This window comes from Molossus molossus, unplaced genomic scaffold, assembly GCF_014108415.1.
Source record: "Molossus molossus isolate mMolMol1 unplaced genomic scaffold, mMolMol1.p scaffold_m16_p_20, whole genome shotgun sequence".
Taxonomy (NCBI): Eukaryota; Metazoa; Chordata; class Mammalia; order Chiroptera; family Molossidae; genus Molossus; species Molossus molossus.
The window spans coordinates 49,569,284-49,582,828 of record NW_023425356.1 but is presented as its reverse complement, the minus strand read 5'-3'; the positions used below and the strand labels follow the sequence as shown (position 1 = coordinate 49,582,828).

The window sequence follows — 13,545 nt, the reverse complement described above, 5'->3', positions numbered from 1 at the left end:
GCAAAATAGGACGTGAAGGTTTTATGAAACTTTCAAAGAACCAAATGTGGGACCCAAGGCCTTTCCCCCTTGGACCCTGTGCTTCGGCCTATGCTCCTGGACCCCTGGAGGCCCACAGCCCCTCTCCTGGGCCCCGGCACTTCCGTGGGAAATCAGTGACACGTGCCCTTGTTCCTAAGCTGACTGTGACATGAATGGCCACGGAGTCGAGTGGTACTGTAAATGCTCATCGGGCGAGAGGAACGTGCACCTGGAATGTCAGAGCACTGACTGTGTCCATGGTCAAGAACTCAGCATCCTTCTGCAGAGAGAGATCGCGACCAGGACCTAGGAGCCCCCCACCCCTGCTCGCCGACCCCCCAAACCCTCACCAAGGGTACCGCCCCTGGCTTCTTACACCACAGACTCTGCCTGTTCTTGAACTTTGGGATCTCACAGCCTTTTTGTGTCTATTTCTTTTCGTTTGTCTTTTGTTAATCCTCACGGGAGGATATTTTTGCCATTGATTTTTAGAGAGAGTGGAAGGGGCGGAGAGAGAGAGAAAAAGAGAGAGAGAGAGAGAGATTGGTTGCCTCCTGCACGATCCTGACCGGGGCGAGATTGAACCTGCAACCCAGGTGTGCCCTAGGCTGGGAATCGAACCCAAGCCCCCTCGGTGCGCTGGCTGACGCTCTAACCACTGAGCCCCACAGGCCAGGGCTGCGTCTGATGTTTTTACACAACGTTGTGTGCGTGAGTCCAAGGATGTGGCTTTCTAAAGAAGGAAAACTTTGTTGGTCTCCAGCCAAACCAAACCCCGAGAGCTGGAGAAAAGAGAGTCGCGTGAGGCTCGAGATTCACGACATTCTCTCCAAAGCTAAGCATCTTTGAGCCCCTCAGAGTACGTGCCCTTGTGTGGATGCGGGCCCGGCCCGTGCTCCCCACGCCGGCCCTGCGTCTAGAAGCGAAGGGATTTTCAGGAGACGGGCTCCTCAGTACCTGCACTGGACAAAAACTCTAGAAATGTCTCTTCCAGTCGTGAAGGCTTTAAAATGGCCTCGGTGAGGAAGACAAAGAAGGGTTCCGATCCCAACTACTGCAGGCTGCCAGGGAAGGGTTAAAGTGAGAGGGGCCACGCGAGCGTGGTAATGACCTCGCGTTCCTCTCCAGCGGGGCCCGGGCCGCCTGTTTTTCCAACCCGCGGAGCTCGGGCGCGGGAACGAGGTTTCCGCGTGGGAGGGCTTGGTGTGTGGACCACACAGAGATGTGTAGGCTCCGAGGTGTGATCATGCAAAACATAAACCCTACTTTACATCCCAGGAGACTCCGGGGGTGTCCCGTTCCCCGAGGGTGCTTTCGACACGCCACCCTCTGAAAGGGACCTTGCCCCTGATTTCAGTGCGTGTCCCAGTGACATTCAGACTCAGAAAGTCCCCGAAGTGTCTGGAAACTCCCCGAGGTCCTCACCTCTCTCCCACAACTGGCAGGACAGGAAGAGGACAGTCTTTCTAAAATTTCACTGAAGTGCAAGATAAAATGTCCACCTATGCACCGGATTGAACTCTGCCTCTTGGTGCCCGGCGGCGGCTGTCCCCTGCCCTCCTGCCACCCCGTGCGGTGCCCGCTGCTGCAGGAAGAGCAGCTTCGGCCTGTGGGCCCTGGCTGACGGCTGGGCACCGCGCGGGGCAGCCTGCAGTCATCCTCTGCCCTGATCCTCGCCCGACTCTTGGTGCCCGGCGGCGGCTGTCCCCTGCCCTCCTGCCGCCCCGTGCGGTGCCCGCTGCTGCAGGAAGAGCAGCTTCGGCCTGAGGCCCTGGCTGACGGCTGGGCACCGCGCGGGGCAGCCTGCAGTCATCCTCTGCCCTGATCCTCGCCCGACTCCTGAGGCAGCTGCCACTGTCCTCGCTTTGCGGCACCGGGACCTGAGTCTCGAAGGAGTTAAGTCATTTGCCCGACAGCAGCGCGCCTTGACCTCACAACTCCGACTCAGAGCCGTCTGACTCCCAAGCGCACCGTCTCGCACCTCTGGCCGTGTTGCCGTTTTCTCGCGTGCTCGTGAGGCTCAGATGCGTCCAGGACGTTGCCCAATCTTTCGGGGAGTCGGCAAGTCTCCGTGGGTAACACTGCGATGTGGAAGAGTTGACGCAAGGCAGACCTTTGATCGGAATGCTGAGGCAAGCCCCGGCTATTTTATTTCGTGGTTTGTTTGACAGTTGCTTCTTAACTCAGATCTGCTTTAAATCTATTCTTGGAAGGATCTTCTTTTAAATTGTGTTTAATAGATTCTAAGTGATGCTGCAGTAAGATGTAAAGCGTCCAAAGAGCTTAACCCCACCGATGGCCAGTGCCAGGAAAATTGTCTGGTTTTGAATTTGGAGTTGCCCCGTCTCTCCAAGTGCACACACGCCCAGCGGTGGAAGATTCGTGCAGACGGACGTGACTCCCTGGCTTACTGCGACTGTGTTCACAGTGACCCGCCTTTCAGCCCAACTGACCGTCTCCCCTCTGCATCCCACGCTTCCTCCTTGACTTCTGCGTTTCTCTTCTCCCCGCACCCAAAGCTCAGTGCGCGAGGGGTCTGCTCCCTTCTGCCTCGTCCGCCAGCTCCGACCTCGTCCCGTGGGCTGTGCCTCCCGTGGTCCTTCTTCTGCGGCTCCCTTTTCTGCGCCGCTGCAACCTGGCTGCATCGAGCCCTTGTCATCTCGCGCACGCTCTGCATTCATCTCCATTTGCAAATCTTTCCCATCGCGGCCAGGGTAGTTTTCCTCAGTCTCTCTACTGTTTCACCTCCTTGCTGAGGAGCCCTGCACAGCTCCCCACGGCCAAGTGGGTGAAGTCCAAAGCCTTTTCCTTGGCACTGGGAGGCCTTCGCATCTGGCCCCGGGTCACCTGGGCAAACCTGCCTTCGCAGCTATCACACGTAGACCTTCTGCTCTCCCGGACAGCTGGCTGACCGCGCCGCGGAGGAGACCACGCCCCCTCCGAACCGCTCTTGGTTCACAAAACATGTGCAGGGGGCCTTTCTTCCTTTCCCAGGGAAGCCGTGATTCACAGGACTGTCCGATGAGTGGGATTAGCTGCGCGGTTAGACGCTGTGACTGCAACCCGGGGATTCTGGGCCTCGGACAGGTGTTCCGCTGTCGCCCGAGTTGGCAACAATCCGAGGTGCTGGCCTTTGCCCTTTCCTCGGGACAGCCGGTGACTCTTGATTCAGCAGAGAAACTGAAAAATCCAAGTGGTTTATCTTTTCTTGGCTCACGTTAAGTAGCCTGCGCGCTACACCACTCTAACACAGTGATGCTCGAACATGAACGGTCCCGTCTAAGCCCCCGAAGTGAGTAAGGGGGTCACGGAAAGAGCACTAGACTTCAAATGAGAAGATTTGGGGTTCGGCTTAATGCGTGACTTTGGGCAAATCGCTGACTGTTTCTCTGAACATCACTTTCTTCATCTTCAAAACTGGGTCACACTCCGTCGTCTATGTGGTGAGAATCGAGCCGGACACCTGTGCAGGTACCTGGGACTCTGTTCCATCCACACTCCCACTCGCTCCTCAGTCACTGCTCCCGACACGAGGGCGCCGGTTACATTCGGCGGTGCCCTGGCATTCTGGCACAGTTTCATCGGTGCCACTTTTCTCTTTCCTGGCGGCACGTGAAATAGTGGGGGTCTTCCAACCAAGGGCACCTTAGATTTGACGAAAGGTGGTTGGCTCTGTCCCTCAGGGCCTCGCATGGACTGTCCATGCTTCAGTCTGTGTTTATCTGTCTGTCAACCTCGTATCTGGAAGCGGGTACCAATCCTCACCACTGTTCGGTAGCTGCTACCGTAAACTTCTAGAAAGCAGAGAGCGGATCACTTTCTTTGTACATGAACTTGCATAATCATGTAAGGTTCTGGATTTGATAAATACTCACTCACTGATGGTAATTCCACTTTCGAGAGCACACTGGAACCTGGGGTCTCCATAGTACCCAGTGGTGAAGGCTGGGTAAGAGACGGGACGACCAAGGAATGGACAACCCGTGTTACGACGGCGGTTTCTTGACACCACCGCGTCCTGTTGAAGGTGCTGCTGCCCGCGTCTGGCACCCTCCCTGGTCATAAGCCAAGCAGCCTCAGGCCGCACGGACACAGCTACGGGCCTTCTCTGGTGGTGCAGGGTTGGGTCCTCTTTTCAACAAATCTATGTGATGTTTCCTTTGGTGTCAACAGCCACCGAGGGGGGGGGCGGGGCGGGTAGGATCAGGAAGATGATGAAGAAAATAAGAGTGAACAGATGCGGATGTCCCAGAGTGGACATTTGTGGCTCTGTCCACAGGCCCTGAATCACCCATTCGTCCCGTCTCCCTTTTCTGTGGTGACCTGACAGGTGAAAGATTTCATCAACTCAGAGCTCCTAGCACAGTTATATTCTTCAGAGGACCAGAACACTCTGATGGAGGAGTCGGCTGAGCAGGCTCAGCGCCGGGACGAGATGCTGCGCATGTACCAGGCCCTAAAAGAAGCCCTCGTGATCATCAGCGACATCAACACGGCCACGACGTTCACCCCCGCCCCGCCGCCTGTGGATGACTCCTGGATACAGCACACCCGGAGGTAGGAAGACGGCCCACGTCCCCTGAGGCCTGCCAGGCTGGGGCAGTGGCATTTGCTGGGAGATCTCCCCTAAACCTCTTTAGAAAAAAAAAGAGGAACAAGTAGATTTAAGTTCAGGAGTGAGAGATGGGGTCAGATCATCCCAACTCCCATCAGAAACAAGCATAATACATCCCTACAGTGGAATATTACATGGTCGTTAAAAAGAATAAGGCAGTTCTATAAGTACCGAGATGAAAAGGTAGTCAAGTTCGTGTGAAGCTTAACAAAAGTAAGTTGTAGAATGTTTACGTACTCCAAAAAAAAGGTTATTCATAGAGAGAAATGACTGTAGAATATAATGAAAAAGAAACCACTATGCGCTGTCTCTGGGGAGTGTACAGGGGCAGAGGGGGCACTTCCTTCTCACCATTTACCTCCTCCTTGTAGCTTTCGACATTCCTAACAGGCATCTGAGTTTCTTAGTCAAAAAATAATTTTTAAAAAGCCATCAGGAGGTGATAAAATATTTTTTAAAGCGAATTCAGACAGAAAAGTAGGAGTTAGGTAAACTACTGGTCCCTTTCCTCAGGTCGCCCCCTCCGAGCCCCACCACCCAAAGGAGACCGATGCTGAGCGCCGCCCTGGGTCGGCCTGCACCCGGCCGAGGGCCCCCTCCCGCCATCCCCTCCCCGGGACCCCACTCAGGGGCGCCCCCCGTTCCATTCCGGCCGGGCCCGTTGCCTCCCTTCCCCAACAGCAGTGACGCGTTCGGAGCACCTCCGCAAGTCCCCTCCCGGCCCACCAGGGCGCCGCCCAGTGTCCCCAGGTAAGTGTGTGTGTGGGAGACGGTGGGGGTGCTCGTTGGCTCGCGTCTCGTAGCACAACAGACAAAAGTTACTCGGGACAGAAAACTGTGAAGGTGTGATCGTCCACGTGAGCAGTTTTCACCTGGGAGGGGACCTGGGGAAATGGCTGAGCGTTTAACCATTTAAAAACCAAAATGTGGTCTAAACCTCTCCTCTATCAACTGGCACAAACTAAGGGGACCCAAGAAAACGGGGTCCAGATGATTGGCATTTTGGCAGCTGTTTTTGGAATTTGATGGAGAGTTTTGAAATGAAACAGCCGTGGCTGGGTCCAGGCAAGCTGTGTAACCCAAGGTGGCGGGCCGAGGCAAGCTGTGTGCCCCAAGGTCGTGGGCCCAAGCAAGGTGTGTGCCCCAAGATCATGGGCCAAAGCAAGCTGTGTGCGCCAAGGTCGTGGGCGGAGGCAAGCTGTGTGCCCTAAGGTCGTGGGCCTATCACCAGCTAAGGCCTCGCCTTCTCTGTTACCAAAGGAATTCTCAAATACCACTGACTTTAAGGAATATTATCCATCTGCTCTCTGAACTATGACCCTTAAACCCAATATTATTAACATTAATGTATGCAGCATAAAAGTCCACTGATTAGTCTGCGATGTCTTTAAACTACACAGAGAAATTTTACATAGACACGTGCTTGCTGTGCAGCCTGGACCATATGAGAGGCAGAACACTACATTCAGATACATTGTAGTGTTTACAAGCAGATCGTCAGCCCCAGTCGTGAAACAAAATAGCTGGCAAATAAAGGGAACGTGAACCCTGTATACAGTTAAAGCTAGATTCTCACCTTCGTACATTTACAATAAAAATATGAGCAATGTGTATAATTCGAGCTTTTGACAATAGAAGGAACTAGGTTTTCTAAAATCAAGGACAGAAATTTGAAAAGGAAAGAAAATTGGCCCGTCCACAAAGTTCGTCTTTACAAATTCAGTTCAGAGGACTGAAATACCTGCATGGCCCATGAAGGAAGACCTTCCCAGGCATGTAGCAGAAGTGTCCTCCACTCACCCAGGAAGCCCGCGTTGACGTTTAATTGGATCTTCAGGGTGTCAGGGTCTCTGAAACTGGCAAACCGAGGCTGCTGCCGGAGCAGGGATTGCAGAGGTGCGGAGTCGCACCCACTCTCCACAGACGGGGTGATGCATCACCTCCGAGCCAGCCCGCCCTTAGCTAGGAGCCCGGCATGAGCTCCACGGGCGCTGCCCATTTCCCGTGCCAAGAGGTGTTGGCAAAGAGCCCGCTACACTGCAGAGCACTGTGGTGGTCGTTACCATGATCATAACTTTGGTTCCCATCAAAGAGGATGTAGCAATCTCAAACCTCTTTTTCTTTTTCTCTCAACGCAATAGGTCTGGCTTATCGTTTATTTGGAATGGAATTAAATTTCTAGTAATAGTGGTAATGACAACAGCTGACGTTTAATGTGCTTTCAGTAGATCTAGGCTGTGCCCTCAGAGCTTTGCAGGTACATCTGTTTAATACGACAAAGCCAATGGGATGGGTTATGATCCATTTTGCAGATGAGACACAGAGGCTGAGCACCGTGTCCAAGGCTGTGCCCCAGGCCTCGGGGGAGCTGGGCTCTGTCCCCAGAAGTTGACCTGCAGAGCCCACCCCCACCCACAGCATCAGGGATTCTCAGCCTCCACACTGCTGACATTTTGGTTATAGGGGGCTGTTGTCCTATGCACTTCGGGAGGTTTATCAGCACCCTGGCCTCTTCCCAGTAGGCGTCACTCCTGTAATGTGACCCCTAAAAAAGTCTCTGAACGTGCCCCATGCAGGGAGTGAGGGGGTGAGCGTCCTCCCCTTGAGAAGCCCTGCCCTGGGATTCCAGAACTCTCCCTCGGTGTAAGGAAACATCCATGTCAGTGCTGAGTCTCACCACAGGCCAGACTAAATCGTTGTTTTTGGGAACCTCAGACTGACCAGGACACTGCCTCTCATTGTGCCAGGAAGGTTTGGAGACCACTGAAGTGAAGTGTGGGGGGTGGCGGCGGGGTCCCGTCCAGGGGCCTGGACTTGGCCATTTTGTCTGTTGAGCTACGAGGGGAACCGGCAAGCGGACACTGCCTGCCCCGGGTGCACGTGCACGTCTGCCTGCGCGCTTGGCTGCCCTCGCTCCTGGCTGCTTGGCATGCTGGTGGCCTTCCGACCTACTGTGCCATGCTAAACCGAGGGGTTTGGCTGGGTGGGGTCACCCTGGGCATTCCTGAGCTCGCTCACAGAAGGCGGCTGCAGCGGGAGCCCCGGCCGGAGAGAGGGGACACCAGGTGTCATGCGTCTGCGCTGGGGAATTTATAGGGCAGCAGTTGTGTTATTCAAAATTTCTAGAATATTCTCAAGTTAGAGCCAGACTTGGCTCGACCTGGCCTTGAAGAGTCTCCAGTGTGAGAGAGAAAGGAGAGTGCAGAGTGGAAGCGGGAAGGGAGGCGTTGTGTGCTGAGCCCTGGCACCTGGGGCCAGCTGGGCGCCTTGGGAGGGAGCGCCCCTCCCCCCGCGGGGGCACCTGAGAGAGCAAGACAGACCGGCAGGATCCGCGCGCTGTTCAAGTTCAGCTTTAGATGGAGAATTCCGACCACATAAAGTCTGTTTTTAATAAAAGCCAGAGCAGGAATCCTACCAAATGCAAGCCAGAAATGGGGTTTGAGATTTCAGAAAAAGAAAGAGATGAGAGAATGAAGAAAGAAAAGAGAAAGAAAGAAAGAAAGAAAGAAAGAAAGAAAGAAAGAAAGAAAGAAAGAAAGAAAGAAAGAAAGGAAGAGTTAGTTATTGGAGGGAAGTCCTTGTAGAAGGTTCACCTTGTTCTATTTATTTATATTCCCTTCCCCTCCCCCACCTGCCCATTCTCTCTCTGAAAAGCTTTAAAAAGCTGAGCCGCCATTATCCATCATCTCCAGGAAGACGACCCTTAGCTTTACGAGAAGGAAGTTTGATTTTTCCCCCCCAGTCCTTTGCTTTCTTAAGGGCCCTTTCTCCTCTTTTATCTGAAACCAGAAACTCATAAAGGGACCGGCCAGCACGGGCAGGGTCCCGCCAGCTCTAGTGGGCTTCCAGGTCACGAGGGGCCCAGAGCCCTGGGCCCGGGCCTGCGCCCATTTCTTCGGGATAACTCTCGACTTCATTAGCAAGTTCTGATCTTACGACCTTGACTTTTAAGAGCCTGCACACTTTTATTTTAACCCAATCCAAAGGTAACGAAAGCACGTGCACTGTAGGGAAACCAGGAGTGTTCTGCCTTTTTTTTTTCCCTTTCGAATGATGATTATTCTGTCTTTCTGTTGCAATGTAAAGACAGAGGCAGGACAGGGGCTGGTGGAGTCATTTCCAGCCCGGCTCCTCTCAGCTGCTCAAGCTGCCCTGGGTCCTTGCGCGGAGGCTTTTGGGGAGGGAGCTGGAAATGTTGCAAAGGCCATGCCTGTGTTAATGAATTCCACCTGAACGAGGGGAGCGTCTCCGTCCCAGAGAGACTCGCGAGCGGGGCTGCTTCTCTCATTAGTCATCGAGTTTCACAAAACCGACGTGTGGGACGGTTTCTGCCGCCAGAATATCTGGATTGCCCCCCTCGCCCCACGCAGACGAGGGGCTCAACCCTGGTGGAAAATCCCCCCCACTCAGGTCCTCACTCAGCCGGGTGACCTGAAACAGACACCGGCACCTGGTCGGGGGGCCTGTGCTCCTGCTCAAAGCTCCTGCTCTTCATCCAGCACTAACTTCGGGGCCAATGTCACTATTTTCGGTTACAACTTGGTAAAATTACTTAATTGGGAATTGCGGCCGCGGCCATTAACAGGACGAATGAACTCAATCGGAGTGTGTTTTTTCTGGCAAGAGCCAATTCTGGCGTTATTTCACTCATTTGTCTTCTCCCCGTTCCTTGGGCTGAGCTGTTTTGCAATGGTCCGAGGGGGATCGGGGTGGGAGGAAGGGTCTCTATCCAAGGAAAAGCAGACTTCATTGACTTCATCACTCCATCTTCTGTTTTTAAAAATGCTGAAAAACAGTAGTCTGTCACCAGCCTCCTCACCAAGGCTGGTGGTGTCTCCTGAAAGTGACAACTGAATCGGAGGGCAAGGATCTGGCTTTTGCTCCAGCTCGTCCTCGTGACGGAAACACAACACGGGGACCAAAAAATGCCCCCTGGAAGCCCCTGGTGAGCCCCACGAGGACTCTGGTGTCCTGCACAGATGGCCCCGGTGTGACCTCCAGATTTACCCCAGTGTTTCCCACTCACAAGCTGCAACTTAGCGCTTCCCTGACCTCGCAGGGCGCTGCTTGAGCCTCATCACAGGCCCACCTTCTCAGTAACTCCCCACTAAAGCCACCGTGGCCAACGCTAGAGAACCCCCTCCACACAGACACAGTCTGTGCGCTCACCTCCTGTTCTCCACGGAGGTAACGCCACTTGGTTCTCATTCCCCTTCGGTTGTCGCTTGTTGTAAACCTCTGATTTGGATACCCTGGTGGGCTGTGTCCCCTTTATACACTTTGTATGTCAAGTCCATTGACTATTAACAGAATCCCTTTCACCCCTGGGTAAGGTCTCCTTGTTTTGTTTTGTTTTGTTATTTCAGCCAGTCCCCAAAGTGTGAGTCAAGGACAAACCCACGATTCTCATGAGTGTCTTTGCATCCCTAACATGAAGGTTTGGTGCCGGGAAGGATGACGCGTCGAACCTTGAAGTCGGGGGCTCGGGGCCCACAGACGGTTAAGCGACTCGTGTGACGAGCCTGTGTCTGAATCCCCCGCTGTCATGTCCTGGGAACTTCCCGACTTGCTCCCGGCTCTCGGCCCTCTCAGAGTGTGACTGTCTTAGCAGCTGGGTGCCATTTGGACCGATGATGAATTCATTCTTGTGATTTCCGATTGCAGCCATGAGCTATTACCCCACCGTCCTTCCCCTTTAAAGAACAAACAAACAAATTCATGATTAGGTATTCGGATTTTTTCAGGGAACATTTTTTATTTTTAGCGCTTGGCTTTAAAAGTCAAGCAAATATTTTTTTTATTATTATTATTTTAAAGGCAGGATTGCCAAGAATAGAATCAACGGTGAGGTGTTCTTCCTGAGTCTTCGTATTTAAGCCATCTCCTGAGGCCTCTGTGTTCCAAAACGTGTTACCAAAATCCTGAATGTAATTAATAATTCACTGCCGGTTTAACATGAGTTGCCATGGTGCTGAAGATATTTTGATGGAAACAGAAATTCGGCCACAAGCTGTTCACTAAAGAAAACGTCCCATTTCATTTCAGCCCCTCAATTAACTATCCCATCAAAATCCTTCCCCGTTCCGCAGCGATTCTGGTTGTAACCCGATAGTTCACTGAGGTGGGTCAGTGGTTAATGCTGGAGTTTTTCATTCTTTGGGTCTTGGTTTCAGTCTGGTCTCTGCAAAAGGAAAAGGAGCCTGGAGGTCTCCTCCTTGGGCCTAGCAAACTTGGGTCTACTTGACCCAGACATCTCCAATCCTCCGGTTCAGAAGGGCTGGTTCGGTGTAGATGACGCCCAGAATTTGAGGGCTTTGCACGTGTGTGGAGGTTGACTTCCAATGGGTTTTCTGTGTTTGGTGTGTCCTTTGTCTTACACCCGAGGTTGCAGAAGAGTAAGAACAACAAGACAGGGTCCGCAGAGAGCAAAGCGCAAGCAACATCTGTGCAGAAGGCAGCGCCCCCCCCCCCCCCAACGGGCCCTGGTGCCCAGTGGTAGCTGGCACTGCGTTAACCAGACACAGCTGTCCCGGGACACATCACAGCGAATTGCCCTGGCATTGTCCCCTTTGGGGCCCTGACTTGCTAAGCTTCAGGCATTGCAGACAACGGCTCTGAGTCTCAGGGTGCCCGGCTCTGGCCTGGGTTTCACCTGATTGGTAGGGGAAGGCACCAGGGCAGGAGTCGGGTAGCACTGACCAGTGAAAATGCGCAGAACGGCTCTTCTTGCTCTAGCCAGTCGGCAGCAGACGGTCACTCACCGCAGTCGGCTGACTGTTCCTACGTAGAAGAGGATGTCAGCTCGGAGGGAGGAGCAAAGCTCCGCCCAACGTCCGCAGACATGCAGGCTGCAGACACAAGCCAGAGCCTGTCTCCCTCGCTGCAGGAAAACAATGCTTTCGCAGGGACACCGCGTGGTTGGATGCATGTTGGCCAGTGACTTCCCGGTTTCATGGCACACCCCAGCTCCTGGCTTTTTTCACCTGGAAATTTTAGCCAAGCAGCAAATTACAAGAAGGAGCTGCCGGGCGCGTCCTCCTTCCCTCTGGCTTGTCGGCTGCAGCGGAGGATGCGCCTGGACCAGGGCGGCCGTGCGGACCCACAGCCCGGAGGGTTACCGGGAAACAGCAGTGCCGGCTGTCGCGGGCCTGGGCTTGTGCCTGTGCAGCCACCTGGGGAAGGAGCGAGCCTCGGCGGAGGGCGCGGTGGCTTCTGTCATACCTTTATCGCTCCTGACACAGAATTGTAAAATGCCCGACCCTGAGATCCTGTCGCGTCCTCGAGCCAGCACAGTGTACGTGACCGTTGTGTGGGGGAACCTCCAAATCTAAACACACATCCATGCCCTTCGGTTGCCAAATGAAACCCATCTGGCTTGCCAGGCACTGTTGCCAGACGAATATTCCGCCTTTGATCTGGACGGTACTTCCAAGCGCGGGGCGGGGCGGTGCTGGGAGGGACTCGGGTTTGAGAGCATCTGCCTGTGTGTGCGTTGAGGCCACACTACCCGGAGTTAGAAGCTTCGATCGCATGGCGACTCTGACGGAAAATAGAAGGAGTCCTGCACGGGACAGAGTCCGCAGCGCAGGGCATTTGGGCCGCCCCCGTGGCGAGGCGGCTCTGCCTCCCTGCTTCCAGCCACGAGAGCCGCGTGACGGACAAAACCACAAACAACAAACGCTCTAATTTCTGGAAGTATTTTTTTACGGTTCCCATAAACACTAAGGAGACGTCCACCCTGTTTTCCAGTCAGAATTGTCAGCTCCTATGAACGGCCCAGAGAACATGTTCCATCCGAGGATGAGGGAAAATGCTTAGTCAATAGGGCAAGTGGCGGATCCTGCGTCACTCCTCATCCAGGGCCAGGCCACGCCTTCTTCGCTGAAGATGCTCTCGATGCACGGAGCATCCCCAGTCTTCACGGAGTCGGCAGCTCTCTTTCAACGCGAGGAAAATCGGATACGATGTAAGCACTTGTCTGCTGCTCTGCGGGGAACCCAGTAAGTGTGCAAGTGGGTATAAAAGTTAGAAACAGCCTGCCTGCCTGCCTGCCTTCCTCCCCGGTGTTTTTGTGGAAAGGCTAATGGACCAACTGAGAGGGAGAATGAAGACTTCACTGGAGAACTACCAACTAGATAAACCACTACCAGGGAATCCCCAAGTTTCTATGGCGATTTTGAAATCCGAGAGGGAACCCGGCCGGTGTGGCTCAGTGGATTGAGCATCGTCCCATGGACTGAGAGGTCCTGGTTTGAGTCCCAGTCAGGGCACCTGCCCAGGGTGCAGGCTTGATCCCCAGTCGGGGGCGTGCAGGAGGCAGCCGATCCATGTTTCTCTTTCATCGATGTTTCTGCCTTTCTCCCTCTCTCCCTTTCTCTCTCTCAGAAAATTAATAAAAATATATTAAAAAAAAAAAAAAAGAAAACCGAGGAGGAGTGAAACGGCGTGAGAAGACTCCACATGGCTTTGAATCTGATGCAGAAAATGGCTTATCTTACAATCAGTCGCACCAGCTGCCTCCACCCTGGGAGGACTCCCGGGATCTCGGTTCCGATTCCCACGAGGCAGCTTGTGCTACTTGTCTTCTGGTTCGTCTGTCTCTCGTTTTTCTAGAGTGAGACCTCGTAGGAGAGTAGGAGATGAGAAGGACTTCCACAGGGACCTTGCAGCTCAGAGAGACTAAAATGAAACTCTTCCACTTGGAGTGGATGTTTATGTAAGACACCTTCGCTTCCATGTGCATTTTCTCAGCTCACGTTAGGAGTGTTCCCGAAGTCAGTGTTCAGAGTGAATGAAAGTTTCCCTGGAGTAAGTCCATCCTCAGGAGTCTGCTCACTTGCTCTGCCTCTGGACTGGGGACGAGAAGCTGTAAAAACTCAAGGGAAGGTCTGCCGATGTTTAAAACAACT

General features: G+C 53.6%; 1 protein-coding gene across 4 annotated transcripts in view; it reads left to right on the top strand.

The window, feature by feature from the left end:
- DNM3 (dynamin 3) overlaps positions 1-13,545 on the top strand; it is a 384,567-nt gene that overhangs the window by 357,457 nt on the left and 13,565 nt on the right. For all 4 annotated transcript variants that reach the window (XM_036272290.1, XM_036272289.1, XM_036272291.1 and 1 more), the window contains 2 exons: positions 4,352-4,578; positions 5,150-5,386. In XM_036272290.1, coding sequence (XP_036128183.1) covers positions 4,352-4,578; positions 5,150-5,386 — 464 coding nt within the window. The remainder of the gene's footprint in view (positions 1-4,351; positions 4,579-5,149; positions 5,387-13,545) is intronic.